The 18,220-nt window shown below is 42.5% G+C and overlaps 1 protein-coding gene across 2 annotated transcripts in view; it reads left to right on the top strand.

Moving 5' to 3' along the window:
* The window catches only part of KDM4C (lysine demethylase 4C), a 228,741-nt gene that overhangs the window by 33,391 nt on the left and 177,130 nt on the right, over positions 1-18,220 (top strand). For both annotated transcript variants that reach the window (XM_070742570.1, XM_070742571.1), the window contains exons 6-7: positions 9,511-9,704; positions 16,509-16,558. In XM_070742570.1, coding sequence (XP_070598671.1) covers positions 9,511-9,704; positions 16,509-16,558 — 244 coding nt within the window. The remainder of the gene's footprint in view (positions 1-9,510; positions 9,705-16,508; positions 16,559-18,220) is intronic.

The following is an 18,220-nucleotide window of genomic DNA, read 5'->3' as shown; positions in this document are numbered from 1 at the left end:
GTTATGTTTCCAGGACTCCTGACTCGCATTTCCCACCCCTTGCTTTCCCTTGCACACGAGATGAGAAGCCTTAAAGAAATGGGGGGGGGGGGGATGAGGAGGCTGGGAGAGCCTGCATCCCAACTTCCAGGACACCCCATTCCCAATGATTATTCCACCAGCCCCCTTTTTGTTATGTTTCCAGGACTCCTGACTCGCATTTCCCACCCCTTGCTTTCCCTTGCACACGAGATGAGAAGCCTTAAAGAAATGGGTGGGGGGGGGGGATGAGGAGGCTGGGAGAGCCTGCATCCCAACTTCCAGGACACCCCATTCCCAATGATTATTCCACCAGCCCCCTTTTTGTTACGTTTCCAGGACTCCTGACTCGCATTTCCCACTCCTTGCTTTCCCTTGCACACGAGATGAGAAGCCTTAAAGAAACGGGGGGGGGGGGGGGGATGAGGAGGCTGGGAGAGCCTGCATCCCAACTTCCAGGACACCCCATTCCCAATGATTATTCCACCAGCCCCCTTTTTGTTATGTTTCCAGGACTCCTGACTCGCATTTCCCACCCCTTGCATTCCCTTGCACACGAGAGGGGAAGCCTTAAAGAAACGGGGGGGGGGGGGGATGAGGAGGCTGGGAGAGCCTGTATCCCAACTTCCAGGACACCCCATTCCCAATGATTATTCCACCAGCCCCCTTTTTGTTACGTTTCCAGGACTCCTGACTCGCATTTCAGTTCGTTCCTTCCCTGCCAGCGCTTGGATCAACTGCAGAGAAAATGTACGTAGCAGAGCCGAGAGAGTAGGAGAGCCGGCCACCCCTTGCCCTCCCTTGCGAGAGAGGGGGAGGCTTAAAGAAACGGGGGAGGGTGTAAATGAGGAGGCTGTGAGAGCCTGTACAGGACAGCCCACTCCCAATGATTATTCTACCAGCCCCTTTTTGTTAGGTTTCCAGGACGCCTGAAATTTGTTCCTTCCCTGCCAGCGCTTGGATCAACTGCAGGGAAAATGTATTGTAGCAGAGATGAGAGGAGGGTAGGAGAGCCAGCCACCCCTTGCCCTCCCTTGCCAGAGAAGGGGGCAGCCTTAAAGAAACGGGGGGATTAGGAGACTGTGAGTGCCCGTATCTCAACTTCCTCGTGAAGTTTTCAGGCACCAAACAACCACGCAGCCCCAAACCTGATGGAAGAAATGTGCCCCCCTGCCATCCTCAGAGCCCCCAGCGCTCCAGTTTTCCTCTTCTTTAGTTGACAGATTGACCTCTCTCTACACCGCGTCTCCATTGCCTGCGCTTCGCTGAGGACCGGAGCTCAGAGGCTTGGTCCCCCTGAGCAAAGGGGAAGGAAAAGAGCCTCCCCCTGTTCTCTACCGGCATTCAGGGACCCATACACACACAGCAGAGTGAGAGCCAGGGAGCCTTGTCTGAAGCCGAAGCTCCGGATTCCCCTTTGCTGCCACCTCCGAAAACACTTTCAAGGAGGGTGTAAGCCCTGCCGGCTGACAAGCTGCGAGGCAGCTTCCCACATGTGTTAATCACCCACAAAGCTCCATACGCAGCCTCTGCTGTGTCCCCCTTCCCTCCTCCCCCTGTCCCCAAACAAGGATCAGAATGCCGGTTGTCATAAGGCAAAAGGGGCGAGTTTTGGACTTGCACGCATTATTCGCTTTTTCATTGATTCCTATGGGAAACATTGTTTCATCTTACGAACTTTTCACCTTACGAACCTTGTCCCAGAACCAATTAAGTTCGTAAGACGGGGTTCCACTCTACGTTCTTACACTTGTGCCTTACCAGATATTCTACTTTGGACTGGTTATTTCTTTATCAGCCACTAGATGGCAACCTTGCACAAGGATAGATATCGTTAGTATTATGTGCTATTAACTGAAGTTTCTTCTAAATTTAGAATCATGATCTCCCATATTCACATTAGGGATTTTCATATATTCAGCAATATTACAAGCGGTTTAGAAATGAGGCAATGGAAACAAAGAGAAGGGAAGGAAGCAGTTCATGGTGAGTTCACACAACTCACGTAAAACCATATGTGAATTGCTTTATCAAGAGTGAAAGCAATTCAGGTATCCAAATGGAAGCTACTTATTTTCTATAATAAATGAAGACTGTTATTTTATGAAGTTTCCATTTAAAAATGTGGCCACAGTATATGCAATTTGGCAATTATTTAGTGCTTTGGAGAAGGCTTTGAATATACAATGGTACCCTTACCTAAGAACGCCTCTACTTACCAACTTTTCTAGATAAGAACTTTTCTTGCCTCTTCTAAAGAACCGTTTTCCACTTACAAACCCGAGCCTCCGAAACTGTAACTGGAAAAGGCAGGGAGAAGCCTCTGTGGGGCCTCTCTAGGAATCTCCTGGAAGGAAACGGCCGGAAAAGGCAGGGAAAAGCCTCTGTGGGGCCTTTCTAGGAATCTCCTGGGAGGAAACAGTGCTTGAAAAGGTGGGGAGAAGCCTCCGTGGGGCCTCTGTAGGAATCTCCTGGGAGGAAACAGCCTCCACCTTCCCTGTGGTTTCCCCAATCACACGCATTATTTGCTTTTACATTGATTCCTATGGGAAAAAATGCTTCTTCTTACAAATTTTTCTATTTAAGAACCTGGTCACGGAACGAATTAAGTTTGTAAGTAGAGGTACTAGTGTACAGGGCAAATGGAAATCTCTGAAATGTATAAATTCATGTAATTAAAATGATTGCAGTTCAACAAGTTATTTAAACATAAACAATGTCTTCATTTTACATTTTTGTTCAATAGACATTGAAAACATTGGGAAGGATTGTAGCTCAGAGATTTATCATATACATTCTATGCAAAAAAATCATTACAATCCATGACATCTCTAATTGGGTTCTAACTGAGTACATCAGTCAGTGGTTTGATTTGTTATAAGAGCCTTTATGATCTTTTCAAATTGGTTATGCTTTTCCTCTAACGTAAACCAATCTTGCCAGTAAAGCAGAGGTTCAAGAGAATCTTCCATACAGTTTAATGTTAACCAGTATCTTAGCCAACAGATTTTCAAATGTGTCCATATAAAAGAAAGATCAGCTACTAAACATAAGACACTATTTGACATACGACTGGAGACATAAAAATGGGTTCCTACCGGTATGCCTAATTGCATGCAGCTCTGTGGCTCTGGTGCGTGAGCATGCGTTCGAGCGAAATTTTGCTTCCTGCACCTGTGCAGGTAGTAAAATCTCACACAGGGATGTACATGTTTCGGCGAGGTTTTGCTACCTGCACAGATGCAGGAAGCAAAATTTCGCTTGAACGTGCACTGATGCGCCAGAGCCACAGAGCAGCACGTAATTTGGCGTACCGGTAGGAACCCATTACTGGCGCAGTAGTTAGAGTGCAGTATTGCAGGCTACTTCTGCTGATCACTGGCTGCCACTAGGCTCAAGGTTGACTCAGCCTTCCATCCTTCCGAGGTTATTAAAATGAAGATCCATATTGTTGGGGGCAAGATGCTGACTTTGTAAACCACTTAGAGAGGGCTTTAAAGCACTGTGAAGCAGTATATAAGTCTAAGTGGTATTGCTATTGCTCTTACAGATTTATTCTGGATTGCTTCTGAAGGCACAGATACAGACAGGGCTGTATGCCCTAAGATTTGGGATTAAATAATTTTATTTCTGAAGTTATTATTGCTGTAGCTGTCAAATAAGACTGTATCATTGGACATCTTTTATTTGGTTCTTCCATATTAGGAGAGATTACAAAATGGCTTCTAAATATTTGAATAAAGTTGTGTTCATTCAGTACTGATATTGTTTGCTCCCAATTAGATTTTCAATTACTACATATTTTATTAAACATGACAACTTTAGTTTTGGCATCATTAATGCCCCAGGGTTTGTTTGTTTTTTCCATGCTGTAGTATGCTGTTAATATCTGCAGACTCAGCTTTGGGCCCAGCTGGGTCTAATATAAATATTTTTAAATTAGGAGCAAATATATTTGCTGCTCTATCTTTGCCCCTGATTTCTAATAAACATTTACAAAACTGTATGGATATTGATACCATAGAAATATTTTTGTTTTAAAGCTTGTGTGCTTGCCTAGTTTTTGCAGTTACATATTTAATGGCCTGCATGACCTATTTCTAATGCAAGGGCAGCGTTTTATTAGATGCTTATGGCACATGCCCTAATAATAAGTGCAAATAATAAAACACATATTTTATCTTCCTTTGACTTTTCTATAATTGTGATAGTATACAATGTCCACTACATTTGATTATGCTATAACTGTGCAGCTAATCCTGTGCAGTACTCATTACTAGGTAGTCATAGTTTAGCAATTGCTTGTAGAAAATATGAGTACAGTGGTACCTCAAGATACGAACCCCTCGTCTTATGAACAACTCGTGATACGAACCCGGGGTTCAGAAAAATTTTGCCTCTTCTTACGAACTTTTTTCGAGTTACGAACCGGCGTTCGGAGACTGCTGGGAAGCCGCGTGGCTGTTTTAAAAGGTGACAGCCGGGCGGCGGGGCTTCCCAGAAGCCTCCTGAACGCCGGTTCGTAACTCGAACAAAGTTCGTAAGAAGAGGCAAAATTTTTCTGAACCCTGGGTTCGGTTCGGGAGGTTGCTGGGAAGCCCCCCAGCCCGGCTGTCACCTTTTAAAACAGCCGCGCCGCTTCCCAGCTGTCTCCCGAAGCCGAACGCGGAAGTTCAGCTTTAGCGTTCGGCTTCAGGAGACAGCTGGGAAGCGGCGCGGCTGTTTTAAAAGGTCGCAGCCGGCCTGGGGGGCTTGCCAGCATCCCCCAAACCCCAAACCCGGGTTCGGGGGGGTGCTGGGAAGCCCCCCAGGCCGGCTGTCACCTTTTAAAACAGCCGCGCCGCTTCCCAGCAGTCGCCAAAAGCCGTTTTTTTGCGGGGGGGGGGGTTTTGGTTGCACGGATTAATTGACTTTACATTGTATCATGAGGTATTACTGTATTTTGACCATAAATAGACTGTCAATAATTTATATAAGAACTATTGCTACTCTGTGTCCAGTATGACAACCAATTTAAATGAGGCCTTCCTTGAGTAACAAGTGATATAACTTTGGAATTATATATATTTACACTATGTTTATTAAAAACATTTTTATGCATTCTTTGGTTAAAAATAATTCTTGGTTTACATATGAAGACTAAAATATTAATATCTTCTGATGTTCTAGTTTACAATGTCAACAGTGTAATAGAAAAAAGAAAAAGGTCAGAAAAAAATTAATATATTACGGTAATAGAAGAATTCTTGTTAATACTTTATATAATAATTACAGTTGTTAATTTTTTACAGTGATTTTCAACCTTTTTTGAGCCGCGGCACATTTTTTACATTTACAAAATCTTGGGGCACACCACCAACCAAAATGACACAAAATGACACTCTAACACAGCGGTCCCCAAACTACGGCCCGCGGGCCGGATGTGGCCCGCTGAGGCTATTTACCCAGCCCGCAGCAGCGTACAAGATTTTACCATATATAATATACTAAGTTCCCGAATCTCCCCTCCACTCTGCTGCTGAGCGTCTGGCGGCGGCAAGGAAGAGGAAAGCCAGGGGGCGGGGAGGAAAGCACCCTATGGCAGAGCAGCAACAGTTCCTCTGAGAAAGAAATTAGCCAATTGCTTTCCTCCCCGCCCCCTGGCTTTCCGCCTCCTCCTCCTCCAGACGCTCAGCTGCAGACCGTCTTGGTCCCTCCAGTGCCGCTTTTTTGCTTTTTTTTTTTTTTGCACCGGTGAGGTTTGCGCGCGTTTGGGCACTTTTGGTGTTGGGGGCGGTCTGCTGCGGAGAGGGAGAGAGAGAAAGAGGGAGACATAGAAAGGGACTGAGAGAGAAAAATAAAGCAAGAAAGAGAGGGAGAGAGAGAACGGGAGAGTGCTGCTTTTGTGCTTCTTTGCTGCCCCGCAGGGAGCCTGGAAGCCCTGCAAGAGCATCTGGAGGGGGCAGTAAACAAGCCATCAGGACCCCCACGCACTAAATTGTTAACGGCCACACTGTCCCGGCCAGGCGACGGGGAGGCCCTCCCTATGGTTGCCCGCCGCCCAGGCCCCGCGCTTGGAGCCGGGGGCGACGGGCCTAGCCTCAGCTTACTTGGCCCCGGCGCGGCCGAAGCGCGGGGCGGAGTAGGCGGCGGCGGCTGCTTCAGGCCCGCCCCCGAGCTGAGCTTCCTTTGGCTTCCTTCGGGGCAAAGCTGCAAAGCTCACCTGCCGCCTCGAAGGAAGCCAAAGGAAGCTCAGCTCAACGAGGACCGGCTCTTGGTCCCTTGAAGCTGCCAGCGCCGCCGCCCACTGCGGAGATCCCTTCGCCCGAACGGAGGCGGCGGCGGGTTCAAGGGACCAAGAGCCGGTCCTTTTTGGAGCTGCGTTGCTTGAGGAGATCCCTTTGCCCGGAGGCTGAGGCTGCAACAATTCAGCGCCGAGAAAGACCGGCTCTTGGTCCTTTGAGCCCGCCGCCTCCGTTCGGGCGAAGGGATCTCCGCAGTGGGCGGCGGCGGCAGCTTCAAGGGACCAACAGCCGGTCCTCGTTGAGCTGAGCTTCTTTTGGCTTCCTTCGAGGCGGCAGGTGAACTTTGCAGCTTTTGCCTCGAAGGAAGCCAAAGGAAGCTCAGCTCGGGGGCGGGCCTGAAGCAGCCGCCGCCACCTACTCCGCCCCGCGCTTCGGCCGCACCAGGAGCTCTGGTGGGCGCGGGGCAGCAGGGCAAGCCACGAAGGTGGCGCAGCGTGGGTCAAGCGGGAGGGCAAAGCAGTAGTCGTAAGGCGGCGGTGGGGCGGTTGGCTGCAAGGCACCGGCAGCGGCGGCTTGATGTGTTGCAGGATGCCGTACATTGCTGGCGCTGCGCTGGGCATGGGGCTGGCACCTCCATCCTGGACCAGCCAACGGGCCAGTGCCAGCCCCGTGCCTATGCCCAGCGCAGCGCCAGCAATGTACTACGACCCGACGTCGGTGCCACCGTCTTGGGAGCTTCTGCTTGCAGCCGACTGCCCCGCGGCGTGTTGCAGGGCAGAAAAAAAAAAAGAAGAGAGGAAGGAAGAGAGAAGATAAGGAGAGAGAGAGAGAGAAAGAAAGCAAGAGAGAGAGGGAGAGAAAACAAGTGAGGGGGAGGGAATGTGAGAGAGAAAAAGAGAAAAATGAGAAAATGATGGAGGGAAAGAACGAGGGAGAGGGAAACAAAACAAATGAGAAAGAAGGAAAAAAAGGGAGAGGGAAGAGAGAAGTGGGAAGGATGGATGGAGGGAAAGAAGGAGAAATGGCAGGAAAAGGAAGGAAGGAAAGGAGGAAGGAAGGAAGGAAGGAAGAAGAAATGGAGGGAACAAGGAAGGAAGGAAGGAAGAATGAAATGAATGGAAGGGCGGAGGAAGGAAAGACTTTCTGGGGGGGGGTGTACATTTTTTAAAATTTTTCTCTCAACATACATTCAAATAATACAATGTACCATCTAATTTTCCCTGAATAAAATGCGGTATTTTGTCAGTAACTAATATCAATCATCAAAAAAGTTGCAAAAGTTTTTTTTCTAATGTTGTCATCCAGGTACATACTTTTCTTTTAATTAAATTCCCTCCTTAATGTTCCTTCAAAAAGTACAACACCAATTATATTTCTAACTTATTAATCATTATGCCAAAGTGCTTCCTTCTTTATATATTTTTCTATAAATATTTTTATACATTTTTCTATAAACCAATAAAACCTTGTATAGCCAATCAGATGTTAACAAAAGAAAATTAAAAACAAAACATAAACATGTATGAATTTCAGACTTCTTCCCTCCCTCTAAATAGTACATTCCCATTTTGTTTTTTATGTTAAAATAAGGTATGTGCAGTGTGCAGAGGGATTTGTTCATAGTTTTTTTTATAGTCCGGCCCTCCAACAGTCTGAGGGACAGTGAACTGGGCCCCTGTGTAAAAAGTTTGGGGACCCCTGCTCTAACATATCTAGTGGTGGCAACATTTACCTCCAGTCCTGACCAGGATTAGAAATCGGGACCATGGGGAGGTGTGGCAGCTTTAACTACTCGCCACGGCCACACAATGACAAGTGCGCGGCACTTGTGGATGAGAGGCAACCTGCTATTGGTTCATTGCTAGTGGTCGGGATGAATCCTAGAAGGTGATTGGTCAGTGAGCGTTCCCTGTGCCTCCACTATTCTTGTCGCTGATAGCTGGAGGGATTGTGAGGGGAATGTTTATGTTTGGATGGAGGCTCCTGGTGGCGGGACGGATAAATGGCCTCCACGGGCCATATCCGGCACGTGGGCCGTAATTTGGAGACCCATGTTTAATTTCTCCACGGCACACCTGACCATGTCTCATGGCACACTGGTTGAAAAACACTGGTTTAGACCATATGATGGTGAACCTATGGCACAAGGTGGCAGCCAGGGCCCTCTGTGGTCATGTGAGCCATCACTGCAGTTCAGTTCCACCACTCATGAGCATCCACCTCCTGCTGTCCAGCTGGTTTTGGGTCTCTGCTGCTCATGTGCGGGGCTGGGCACATGCAGGAGACACACACACACACATGTGTGGGGTGGGGGCCATGAGGGGTCGTGTGTTCATGAATGGGGCAGGGCACATGTACAGGGAACAGGGCACACACAGTGGGTTCACGTGTGCATGTGTGGGGGTTGGGGCATGTGGGGCGGGGTCCCACATGCATTGCATCATGGATGTGCGCATTCATGCTTTTGACAAAACCTATAAATCACCATTCAGGTTTATATTCAGATCGTGCAGAATGCGGCCGCGAGAGCAATCATGGGCTTCCCTAGGTATGCCCATGTCTCATCAACACTCCGCGGCCTGCACTGGCTGCCAATCAGTTTCCGGTCACAATGTCCAAGTGTTGGTTATGACCTATAAAGCCCTACATGGCATCGGACCAGAATATCTCCGGGACCGCCTTTTGCCGCACAAATCCCAGCGGCTGATTAGGTCCCACAGAGTTGGCCTTCTCCGGGTCCTGTCGACTAAACAATGTCGGCTGGCGGGACCCAGGGGAAGAGCCTTCTCTGTGGCGGCCCCGGCCCTCTGGAATTAATTCTCTCCAGAGATTCGAACAGCCCCCACCCTCCTCACCTTCCGTAAAATGTTGAAGACCCACCTTTGTCGCCAGGCGTAGGGATAATTACCACCCTTTCCCCCCCTTTTTGTTACGTTTTTGGCCTTACTGTATGACGGATTAGGTTGAATGTGTATGATTGTATAGTTAGGGATTTTACTATGTTATTAAAGTTTTTAAAATTGATTTTATTTTTCTACTATTGGATTTGTAATGCATTGTATCACTGTTATGTTGTGAGCCGCCCCGAATCTTTGGAGAGGGGCGGCATACAAATCTAATAAATAATAATAATTCTAAGAAAATCAATGGACAATTTAGATAAAGCTACCTTTTTTCCAAAGGGAGAGAAGGTCTCCAAAGTGATACATGAGTATTATTATTTTGTATTTGTTTTATATTTGATTTATTGTTCATATCTGCTTTTCAGGATGTAAATGAATGGAATATTGCTCATCTTAATACCATATTGGATATTGTAGAAGAAGATTGTGGAATCTCAATTGAAGGAGTCAACACTCCATATTTGTATTTTGGAATGTGGAAAACAACATTTGCATGGCACACTGAAGATATGGATCTTTACAGTATTAATTATCTCCATTTTGGTGAACCAAAATCCTGGTAAGTTAATTCTTTTATGAGCGTGTGGGGAAAGAGCAGAGAGAGAGAGAGAGTGCACAATGTTTCTTTGTTTTGGAAGATTAAAAAATATGAAGAGCTGCAATGTGAAGTCTATGGCTAAAAGCAGATATGGAAACATCTTGTCAGCTATTTGTACTTCAAGTAAAGTCTCAGCTTTGTGAGGAAAGAAGTATCCTTAACTTTCAAATATCATTAAAAAAAATTATACTGCATGAATTGTTTCCAATGTTGTCTCTGGCATCTTTAAGAAAGATAATAACTATAGTATACATAACAGAATTATTGAACATAATAAGAAAAATGTTGCAATAGCATTTAGACTTATATACTGCTTCACAGTGCTTTATGATCCTCTCTAAGCCGTTTACAGAATCAGCCAACCCAACAATCTGGGTCCTCATTTTACCAACCTCGGAAACTGGAAGGCTACAACATAAGGAATATATTATTTTCAGAGCCAATACCTATTGCATATAGAATTTTTATTAATACATATAGAATTTTTATTCTATAGTACTTCAAAGATTTAGGTTAGAGGGATGGGGAAAAAATGGAGAAAATAAAATAAAAGTGAAGTAATGTTATGCAAAATGCAGAAAAGGAGTAAGAAATAATAAGTCAAAGGTATTGAGGCATGGGAAAAAGTTAAGAAATCATATAAAAATCTAATTACAAAAATAATTCATAATACCAATCTACGAGGGTCGCCCAGAAAGTATTGTACCACTTTTTTTCTTCAACAATTATTTATTGAACACAATTAAACTTACACAGAAGAAAGAATGATGTTTCTTCTTCCTATTTTTCCATGTAATTTCTGTCCCGTTCTATGGCCTTCCTCCAGCGAGACACAAGGGTGTGTATGTCTTGCTGGTACCACTCCTTGTTCTGGTCACGAAGCCATTTCTGCACTGTGTGAATCACCTCTTTGTCATTTTCAAAATGTCTTCCATGACTAACCGTACTTCTGTCAACTGCAGATTCTCCATAAACTGTACACAAACGTTTGTGAATGTTCCTAACAGTTTCTTTCTCGGCAGTGAGAAATTCAATGATGACACGCAGCTTGTAACATATATCACTTACAGACACCATTTTCAAACACTGTTACAGCTACACTATCTATCTGAAGAAGCACAAAATGTACACACGCACTCCTGGCAATTCAAATAATGTATATCTGAAGTTTCACATTTGTACCATTACTGTAGGCTGAGAAAGAAAATGTGGTGCATTGCTTTCTGGGCAACCCTCGTATATCATCCTGTCTTTGCAAATCATCCATGCTCCCATCACATCTACAAGCTTAGTTCACCTGGCTTTCTTACCAAAAGTGGGACAAGAATTCAGTCTCATGGCTTCTAGCCTAGTGCCTTAACCATGAAACCAAACTCTCTCTATATATAATTTCATCCCAAATAATGTTATCATATTTATTTTGATTAACTGTGCTGAAAGCTTCTTGTTTATGTGTTTTCATCCAGTTACCATTTTATAATCTCATAGAAATTGTTCAGCTTTTTCTTCTATCTCTTTTGATCTTGTGAAGATTTCATATCTGTGGTTGAATGGTCTGTAATAAACACCCATACTACTTTCATTATTGCTTGTTTTCCCCTTGATGTTTACCAAATGCTTTCAGGACTGCTTTGATCCTTGGAATCGTGAATCTGTGATGTAGGCTCAGTCACTGCGATCTCCCATCTTTCGTATCTTTTTTTAATAGAAACAATGTGTATGTAGTAAATCATAGTCCATGTAAGATATGACCTCAGGATAGTTGGTAAGTGATACCAATCGGTTAGGCTTCTGATCCAGTCATAGAAAGAAGATGGGCCAATCTACTGAATATTCTGTGGTTTCAGCCATGTCTATTTATTCATTTGAATTACAATTCAATTTCAAAATACAGCACATCATTAATACATGCATAAATAATATAAGTAATAAACCTTGTATATGGTACATTAATTAATTAATTAATCAAATTTATATGTGTTTATCATGCAATAATATGTAGTAACAAATATCTTTTAAAAAACCCCAAATATGTGAAGGTTAAGAAATAGGTCCCTCAACAATGGAGCCATGTAGTTGAGTCTTAGTTTTCTGGCACCCCCCCAGGCCTGGTCATATATAAATGTTTTGTTTTATTTTATACATACATAAAATAAAGAAATTTAATAAAATTAATGTTTCATTAAAAGGATCAAATAGTAACAGACTTACAACAGTTCATTTAGTGACCTTTCAAAATTACAACATCATTGAAAAAATTGTGACCATTTTTCACAGTTGCAGCATCTCTTTAATCATATGATCAAAATTTGAATGATTGAAAACTGGTTCATATTTATGACGGTTGCAATATCCCAGGGTAACGTGATCATCTTTTGAGACCTTCTGACAAGCAAAGTTTAATGGGGAAGTCAGATTCACTATTACTAATTTAACAACTACAATGATTCATTTAACAAATGTGGGAAGAAAAGTTTTAAAATGTGGCAAAACCCATTTAACAAATATCTCACTAAGCAACATAAATTCTGGGGTCAATTGTAGTCTTAAATCGAGGATTACTTTTAGTTTATCTTAAGCTGGAAGATTGATCAGTTGTCTTCCTAGTTGGAAGAACATCTGTTCAGGTTAGAGAGTAACCTCTTCTAGGTGGAGCATTCAGAATTGGGAGGGTCCAGGTGGAAATAATAATTTCTCTCTAGGAGAGGTATGAAATTTTGACCCTGTTGGCTGCGCGCCCCAAAACAACTTCCCGCGCAGCCTTTTCTAAAGCTGCGCAACGGGAGGTGCCGGCTGCCCCTGCCCGCCGCGGATGTGCCGGTGCCGGTGCCGAGCCTCTCTGCCTCCCACCCCAGGCGCCTCCGGCCCCCTCGCACCCCTGGCCTCCTGCCACTGCCCGCCCGATCCGCTTTCTCCTCCTCCATCTTCTGCCTTGGGGCGCGGCTCCTCCTGCAGCGGTGGCGTTTGCGGCTTTTCCTCTTCCTCATTCGACCGCTAGCGAAGGGGCTGTGAGAGAGCGGGGCAGGTGTTCGCGACGCACTCCCAGGCTATGAGAGGGGTTTCTCCGAGCACGCTAGGAGCGCCCGCCCCTCTCGAGTCGCAGCCCCTTCACTCGGAGCGCTTTCCCCGAGTGCTTACGATACTCCTTAAAATAAGAAAAACCTTCCACGGCCTCCAGAGAAGAAAGGAAGACAGAGAAAGAGAGAACAAGAGAGAGAGAGAGAGCAACAGACAGAACCAGGTAGAAAGAGAGAGGGAAAGAGAGAGAGCAACAGACAGAGCCAGATAGAAAGAAAGAGGGAGAAAGTGAGAAAGAGAGAGAGCAAGAGGGGGGAGAGAGAAAGAGAGAGAGAGAGAAAGAAAAAGAGGGAAGAGAAGAATGGAGAGAGAAAGAGATATGGTTTTGTTTTATTATTAATTTCTTTTAGTAAAAAAGGGTATTTATTTATGTATGTATGCATGTATTTATTTATTTATTCATACATACATACAAACAAACATACATACATACATACATACATACATACATACATACATACATACATAGCACAAAACATTGCAAATTATATGATCACAGGAGGTTGCAACCAGTACTAACTGCAAGCCGGTTGCCAAGCATTCAAATTTTGTTTATGTGACTGTGGAACTATTACAATGGTCAGAACTTCGAAAATGGTGTAAATCTCATCATTGAGCACTGTTGTAACCTTGAATAGTTGCTGAATAAAACGCCAAAACTTGAGGACTACCTGTAAGTCTTTCTCCTAGATATATAGTCCCATAATTGGTTTAAACAGGCAATGGTGGCTCAGCAATAAAGACACTGAGCTTGTCAGCTAAAAAGCTGTCAGCCCAGGCTTGAGACCTGCATACCATGTGACGGAGTGAGGTCCCATTACTCGCTCCAGCTCCTGCTCACCTAATAGTTTGAAAGCATACAAATACTAGTAGATAAATAGGTAGCACTTTGGTTGGAAGGTAATAGTGTTCTATGTGCCTTGCCATATAGTCATGTTAGCCACATGACCATGGAAATATCTTCAGACAATGTGGCTCCCTCAGCTAAGGAATGGAGATGAATACCAGCCCCTAGAGATGGATATGCCTGGACTGCAGAAATATTGACCATTAATTGATTTAAAAGGCAGGAGGGACAAAATGTGTTAGAAAATAATAATGCTGCCAGTTTAACTTCCAGCAAGCTTAATGGGGATTTTCCAATTTCAAAACAGGAAATGCAGTCCAAGATGAGAAGCTCCTTTTAGATAAGGGTGTTATAAGCCTTTTAGTGTTTTAATTAACATCTAGAATTGCGCTGAAAGATAGACATTTAGTCTCTTACAATCAACTAATTCAATTTCTTTTGTTTAAATTATACATAAACTGCAATTTCCCAGCATTTCCAAGGACAGACCGGTATGGAATGCCTTATAATATTTCAACTAGGTAGTTACAAGAACATGAATTACTGTTAGGAAATATATTAGTCAGCGAAGTAGTGCTAGAAATAGCATTCTGATTTCTTTCTGAAATAATTAATAGCACTTCTATTTTGTTGGACTTAAACTCCAGTTCATTAACTCTCACACAATTGTTTCTTCAGGATATTCCTGATTCGGCTTCTGTATATCTTGATCTGATTCTTATAGGGGATGAAAGAGAGAGATTGTTAGCATACCAAAGGCATTTCACCCCCTTGTCATCTAGATAGTAAAATAAATAGAATAGAAGGGAGAACTCTTAAAGGCATCAGACTAGAAACCAGAAGACTATGAATTCTAGTTTTGCTTTGGGCATAAAATCAACTGGGTAATCATGGGCCAGTCACAAACTCTGAGCCGGGGTGGCGCAGCAGCTAGAGTGCTGTACTGCAGGCCACTGAAGCTGACTGTAGATCTGAAGGTCAGCGGTTCAGATCTCATCACCAGCTCAAGGTTGACTCAGCCTTCCATCCTTCCGAGGTGAGTAAAATGAGGACTCGGATTGTGGGGGCAATAGCCTAGCTCTGTTAAAAACTGCTATTGCTAACATGTTGTAAGCCGCCCTGAGTCTAAGGAGAAGGGCGGCATAAAAATCGAATGAATGAATGAATGAATGAATAAATAAATAAATAAATTTCTCAATCCTAAGAAGTGGCAAACCAATTCAGAAATTCTGTTAGCAAGTCTCCAAATATCCAGACCTGGGATCTGCAATCTGCAACACTCAAAGAGCCACTTGGGCCCATTTCCCACAGAAAATAAAACACCAGGAGCCACAAAACCTGGTTGCGCATGGCGTAACTCTTTCCCACCAAGTCACATGCCCCCCCAGCCATGCCTACCCACGTTTTGTGGCTTCCCATTTTCTTTTCTATGGGGAATAGATATCCACTCTCTCCCTCCCTCTCATCTCACTCTCTCTTTCTCCCCCCCCCCTCTGAATGTGTGTCTATTTCTCTCGCTTCATGTCCCTGTGTCTCTTCTCAATCTCTTGGAAAGCTCTGGGTGCTCTCCTTGGGGCTTTTTGTTACCTTGCCATAGCCAGCCAGGAGTTTGTGAGAGGAGGAGGGGGAGGAGGGAAGCCTCCGCTGCAGGATTGTACATTTCTCAACCAGCCTGGATTTAGTGCAGGGGCACTTTGCTCCTGTGCTAAGGCTCCAACCATACCACTGCTGTGAAAGGGTGATGGTTCTTTTATCCCTCTGATGTGACAGGGCGACAGGGAGCTGCAGCAAAGACCCAGAGAGCCGCATGCGGCTCTGGAGCCACAAGTTGCCTACCCCTGGTCCAGACAGTCGCTAGGAGTCAAAACTAACTTGAAGGCACACATATAATACAATGCAGGTTAAAAAAAAAGTTTTCTGTGCAAGGGTTTGTACATGTGCACTTGCATATATATGTAATTTTTACTTATTGGACTATATTTCAATAATAAAAAGTATGAATATCAAATGATAACTTGAGTTTCTCTTATCTTTTCTGCTGTTACTTACTAATTTAAATGAAAAATACTTTCTTGAAAGTAAAAATGAAAATGCCTGCAAATATGCACTCAGAAATAGCATAATCTTATGCAAGATGAGATACAAATTTGAAATTTTCAAAAATGCAGCATGGTTATAAGCACATACATATTTTGACCAAAAAGAATCCACGTAAGAATTGCATAAAATATTTAGCATCCTGTTTGTTGTATTTTCAAAAACGCTTCATAATAATAAACCAATATTACACCTAGTAGAATTACTTTAATTTAAATGAAACTACTCTCATACATATATTCTGCCCGTATATTTTACTGGCTGACATATGAGCTCCTAACAGTTTGGTCCCTGGGTATTTGAGGATTACGCATTCTGGACACCAGTTTCAGTTCTTTACTAGTATTAGATGAGCAAGAACAGCAAGGCCTTTTTGGAAATGGTGCTTAGGTTTGGAAACTTGTTGATGTTTGTTCTGCCACTGCATTATTACCTATTATTAGCATCTTTATGATGGAAGCTGATGAAGTGTATTTTATGTAATTGGCAGTTGCTTTTATATTACTTTTTGGTTCAAGTTTTATTTCATTATTTTATAACTAACTCAACTAAATAAAAATGTAAAATAAAATCTCTTGCAGTTCGCACCTGAAATATATTTTAGAAAGAGGAATGACACTAAATCATTAAACTAAATATTTTTGTGTTCTATGTCGTATATAATCTGTAGAGTATTTCAAGAAAATTCTAAAAGGTTAACTATCTCTAAATTAATCTGTATTTTCCCCTTAAATAATTTTTAGGTATGCTATTCCTCCAGAGCATGGAAAGCGACTTGAACGACTTGCTCAAGGTAGATCTGTTTTAAATAAATCTTTCATACTGTATTTAAATGATGAGGCAAGGTCTTATGACTGGTGTTTTTTCATCTTTCCACACAAACGTATGTGTAATTTTTGGGTAAATAATGGGATTTTTAGTTCAACATGTTGGAATAGCTCTCATTTTGAATAAGTTAAGATTTCGGCAAGCAGTGTTGTCCCAATTGAAGGTTTATAGTTTTAAATTCATATTGTTTCTTTATCTTTCATTTTTGTTCTTTTGATAATTCTGTTTTGTTACTAATAGAATTTAGGAAAGAGATACATATGTGATTTTCATCCTGGGTCTCCAACCACTAAGATTACAATAAAAAAATTAAAAACAAGCTTTTTTAAATTATGAAAATGTCATAACAGCCTCGCAGCTACAATTTGCATAATCAGCAAAGGTTAATAAACTTGCAGAGTGAATAGATTTTAAGCTTAATTACATATTTATATTAAAAATGTAGCCCAGAATTGCAGCAACTAAAAAAAAACACCCTGTGAGGTGCAACAAAGTTGGACCTGCTTAACAGATGCCTACTGAATTAATTGAATTTTCCTAAATAATTAAAATGCTAAAATAATGCAGTAAATGTGGTGAAGCATTGCAGGTTATCTAGGTCAAGCCAGTACTTGATACATAAAATTAAAGGAAGCCTAGGATTTTTTTTCTATTATCTTGTCTGCCGATCATAATTATCACATTGCCTTTTATGCATGAATGCTTTCATCTTTGGAATTCATGAATACTTGATTGACTATGGCACCTACAAATACTTTATCTGAAAGATATTAGACTTACATCTAATAAATGCAGAAGTCTAATTTTGCTCTTTAGATTATTTTTCATTCATGTAGTTCTTTCTTTTTTGTATAACAACAAATGTAATAAAATCTCAAGTGAATTGTTACTGCAATTTTGAAACTAGACATTTCTCTGTAATACTGCTGAATACTTAAGATATTGACAGTAGCTAGCATAGTTGTAAAATGTAAGGTAAAATAGAACAGATTCTATTTTTGATGACAAATCTAAATGGCAAATGACAAATGTTACGAAGCCATATTGCAAATAGCATTTTAGAAAAGATTTCTGTTTTAAATTTTTTTATGCTTAACAGAGACAATCTATAATGTATATGGTCAGAGAAAATGGTTGACAAACTTTACTATTTTTTGGTATACTGTATTTGAATACAGTTTTTTTATGCAGATCATTTGTCTTTGAATTAAGTTTTCACAAGCTTCTTTGTTTGTATTTAAACTGTATATTGGAAAGAAAAATAAATACACATAATTTCCTTATACATTACTGTAAATATTGTGACTTAGGATAAATGTTTTGTCAATGTATGGGTCAAAAGAGGGCCACAATACTTAGGGGGACTTAAGACAATGGAAGTTATAAGGGAGTGCCTTAATACACCAGCTCTAAAGCAGACCTACCCTTTTGTGTAAAAGTATGTAGAATGCAAAGCAATGGGATGTTTCTAGAGCAATGATATTGAAGCTATGTGTAACGAAAGTGACATGCCACAATTATTTTGGGTGACATGGCAGTGTTCACCAACACTCAACAACTATTCTTGAAAGCACACCATTTTCCCTTGTGGTTTTTTGGAGCTGCAGAGGCTGCGCAAGAAGGGGTG

The sequence above is a fragment of the Erythrolamprus reginae genome, chromosome 2 (assembly GCF_031021105.1).
Source record: "Erythrolamprus reginae isolate rEryReg1 chromosome 2, rEryReg1.hap1, whole genome shotgun sequence".
Classification (NCBI taxonomy): Eukaryota; Metazoa; Chordata; class Lepidosauria; order Squamata; family Dipsadidae; genus Erythrolamprus; species Erythrolamprus reginae.
The sequence above is the reverse complement of the archived record's forward strand: the minus strand, read 5'-3'. Positions and strand labels throughout refer to the sequence as shown.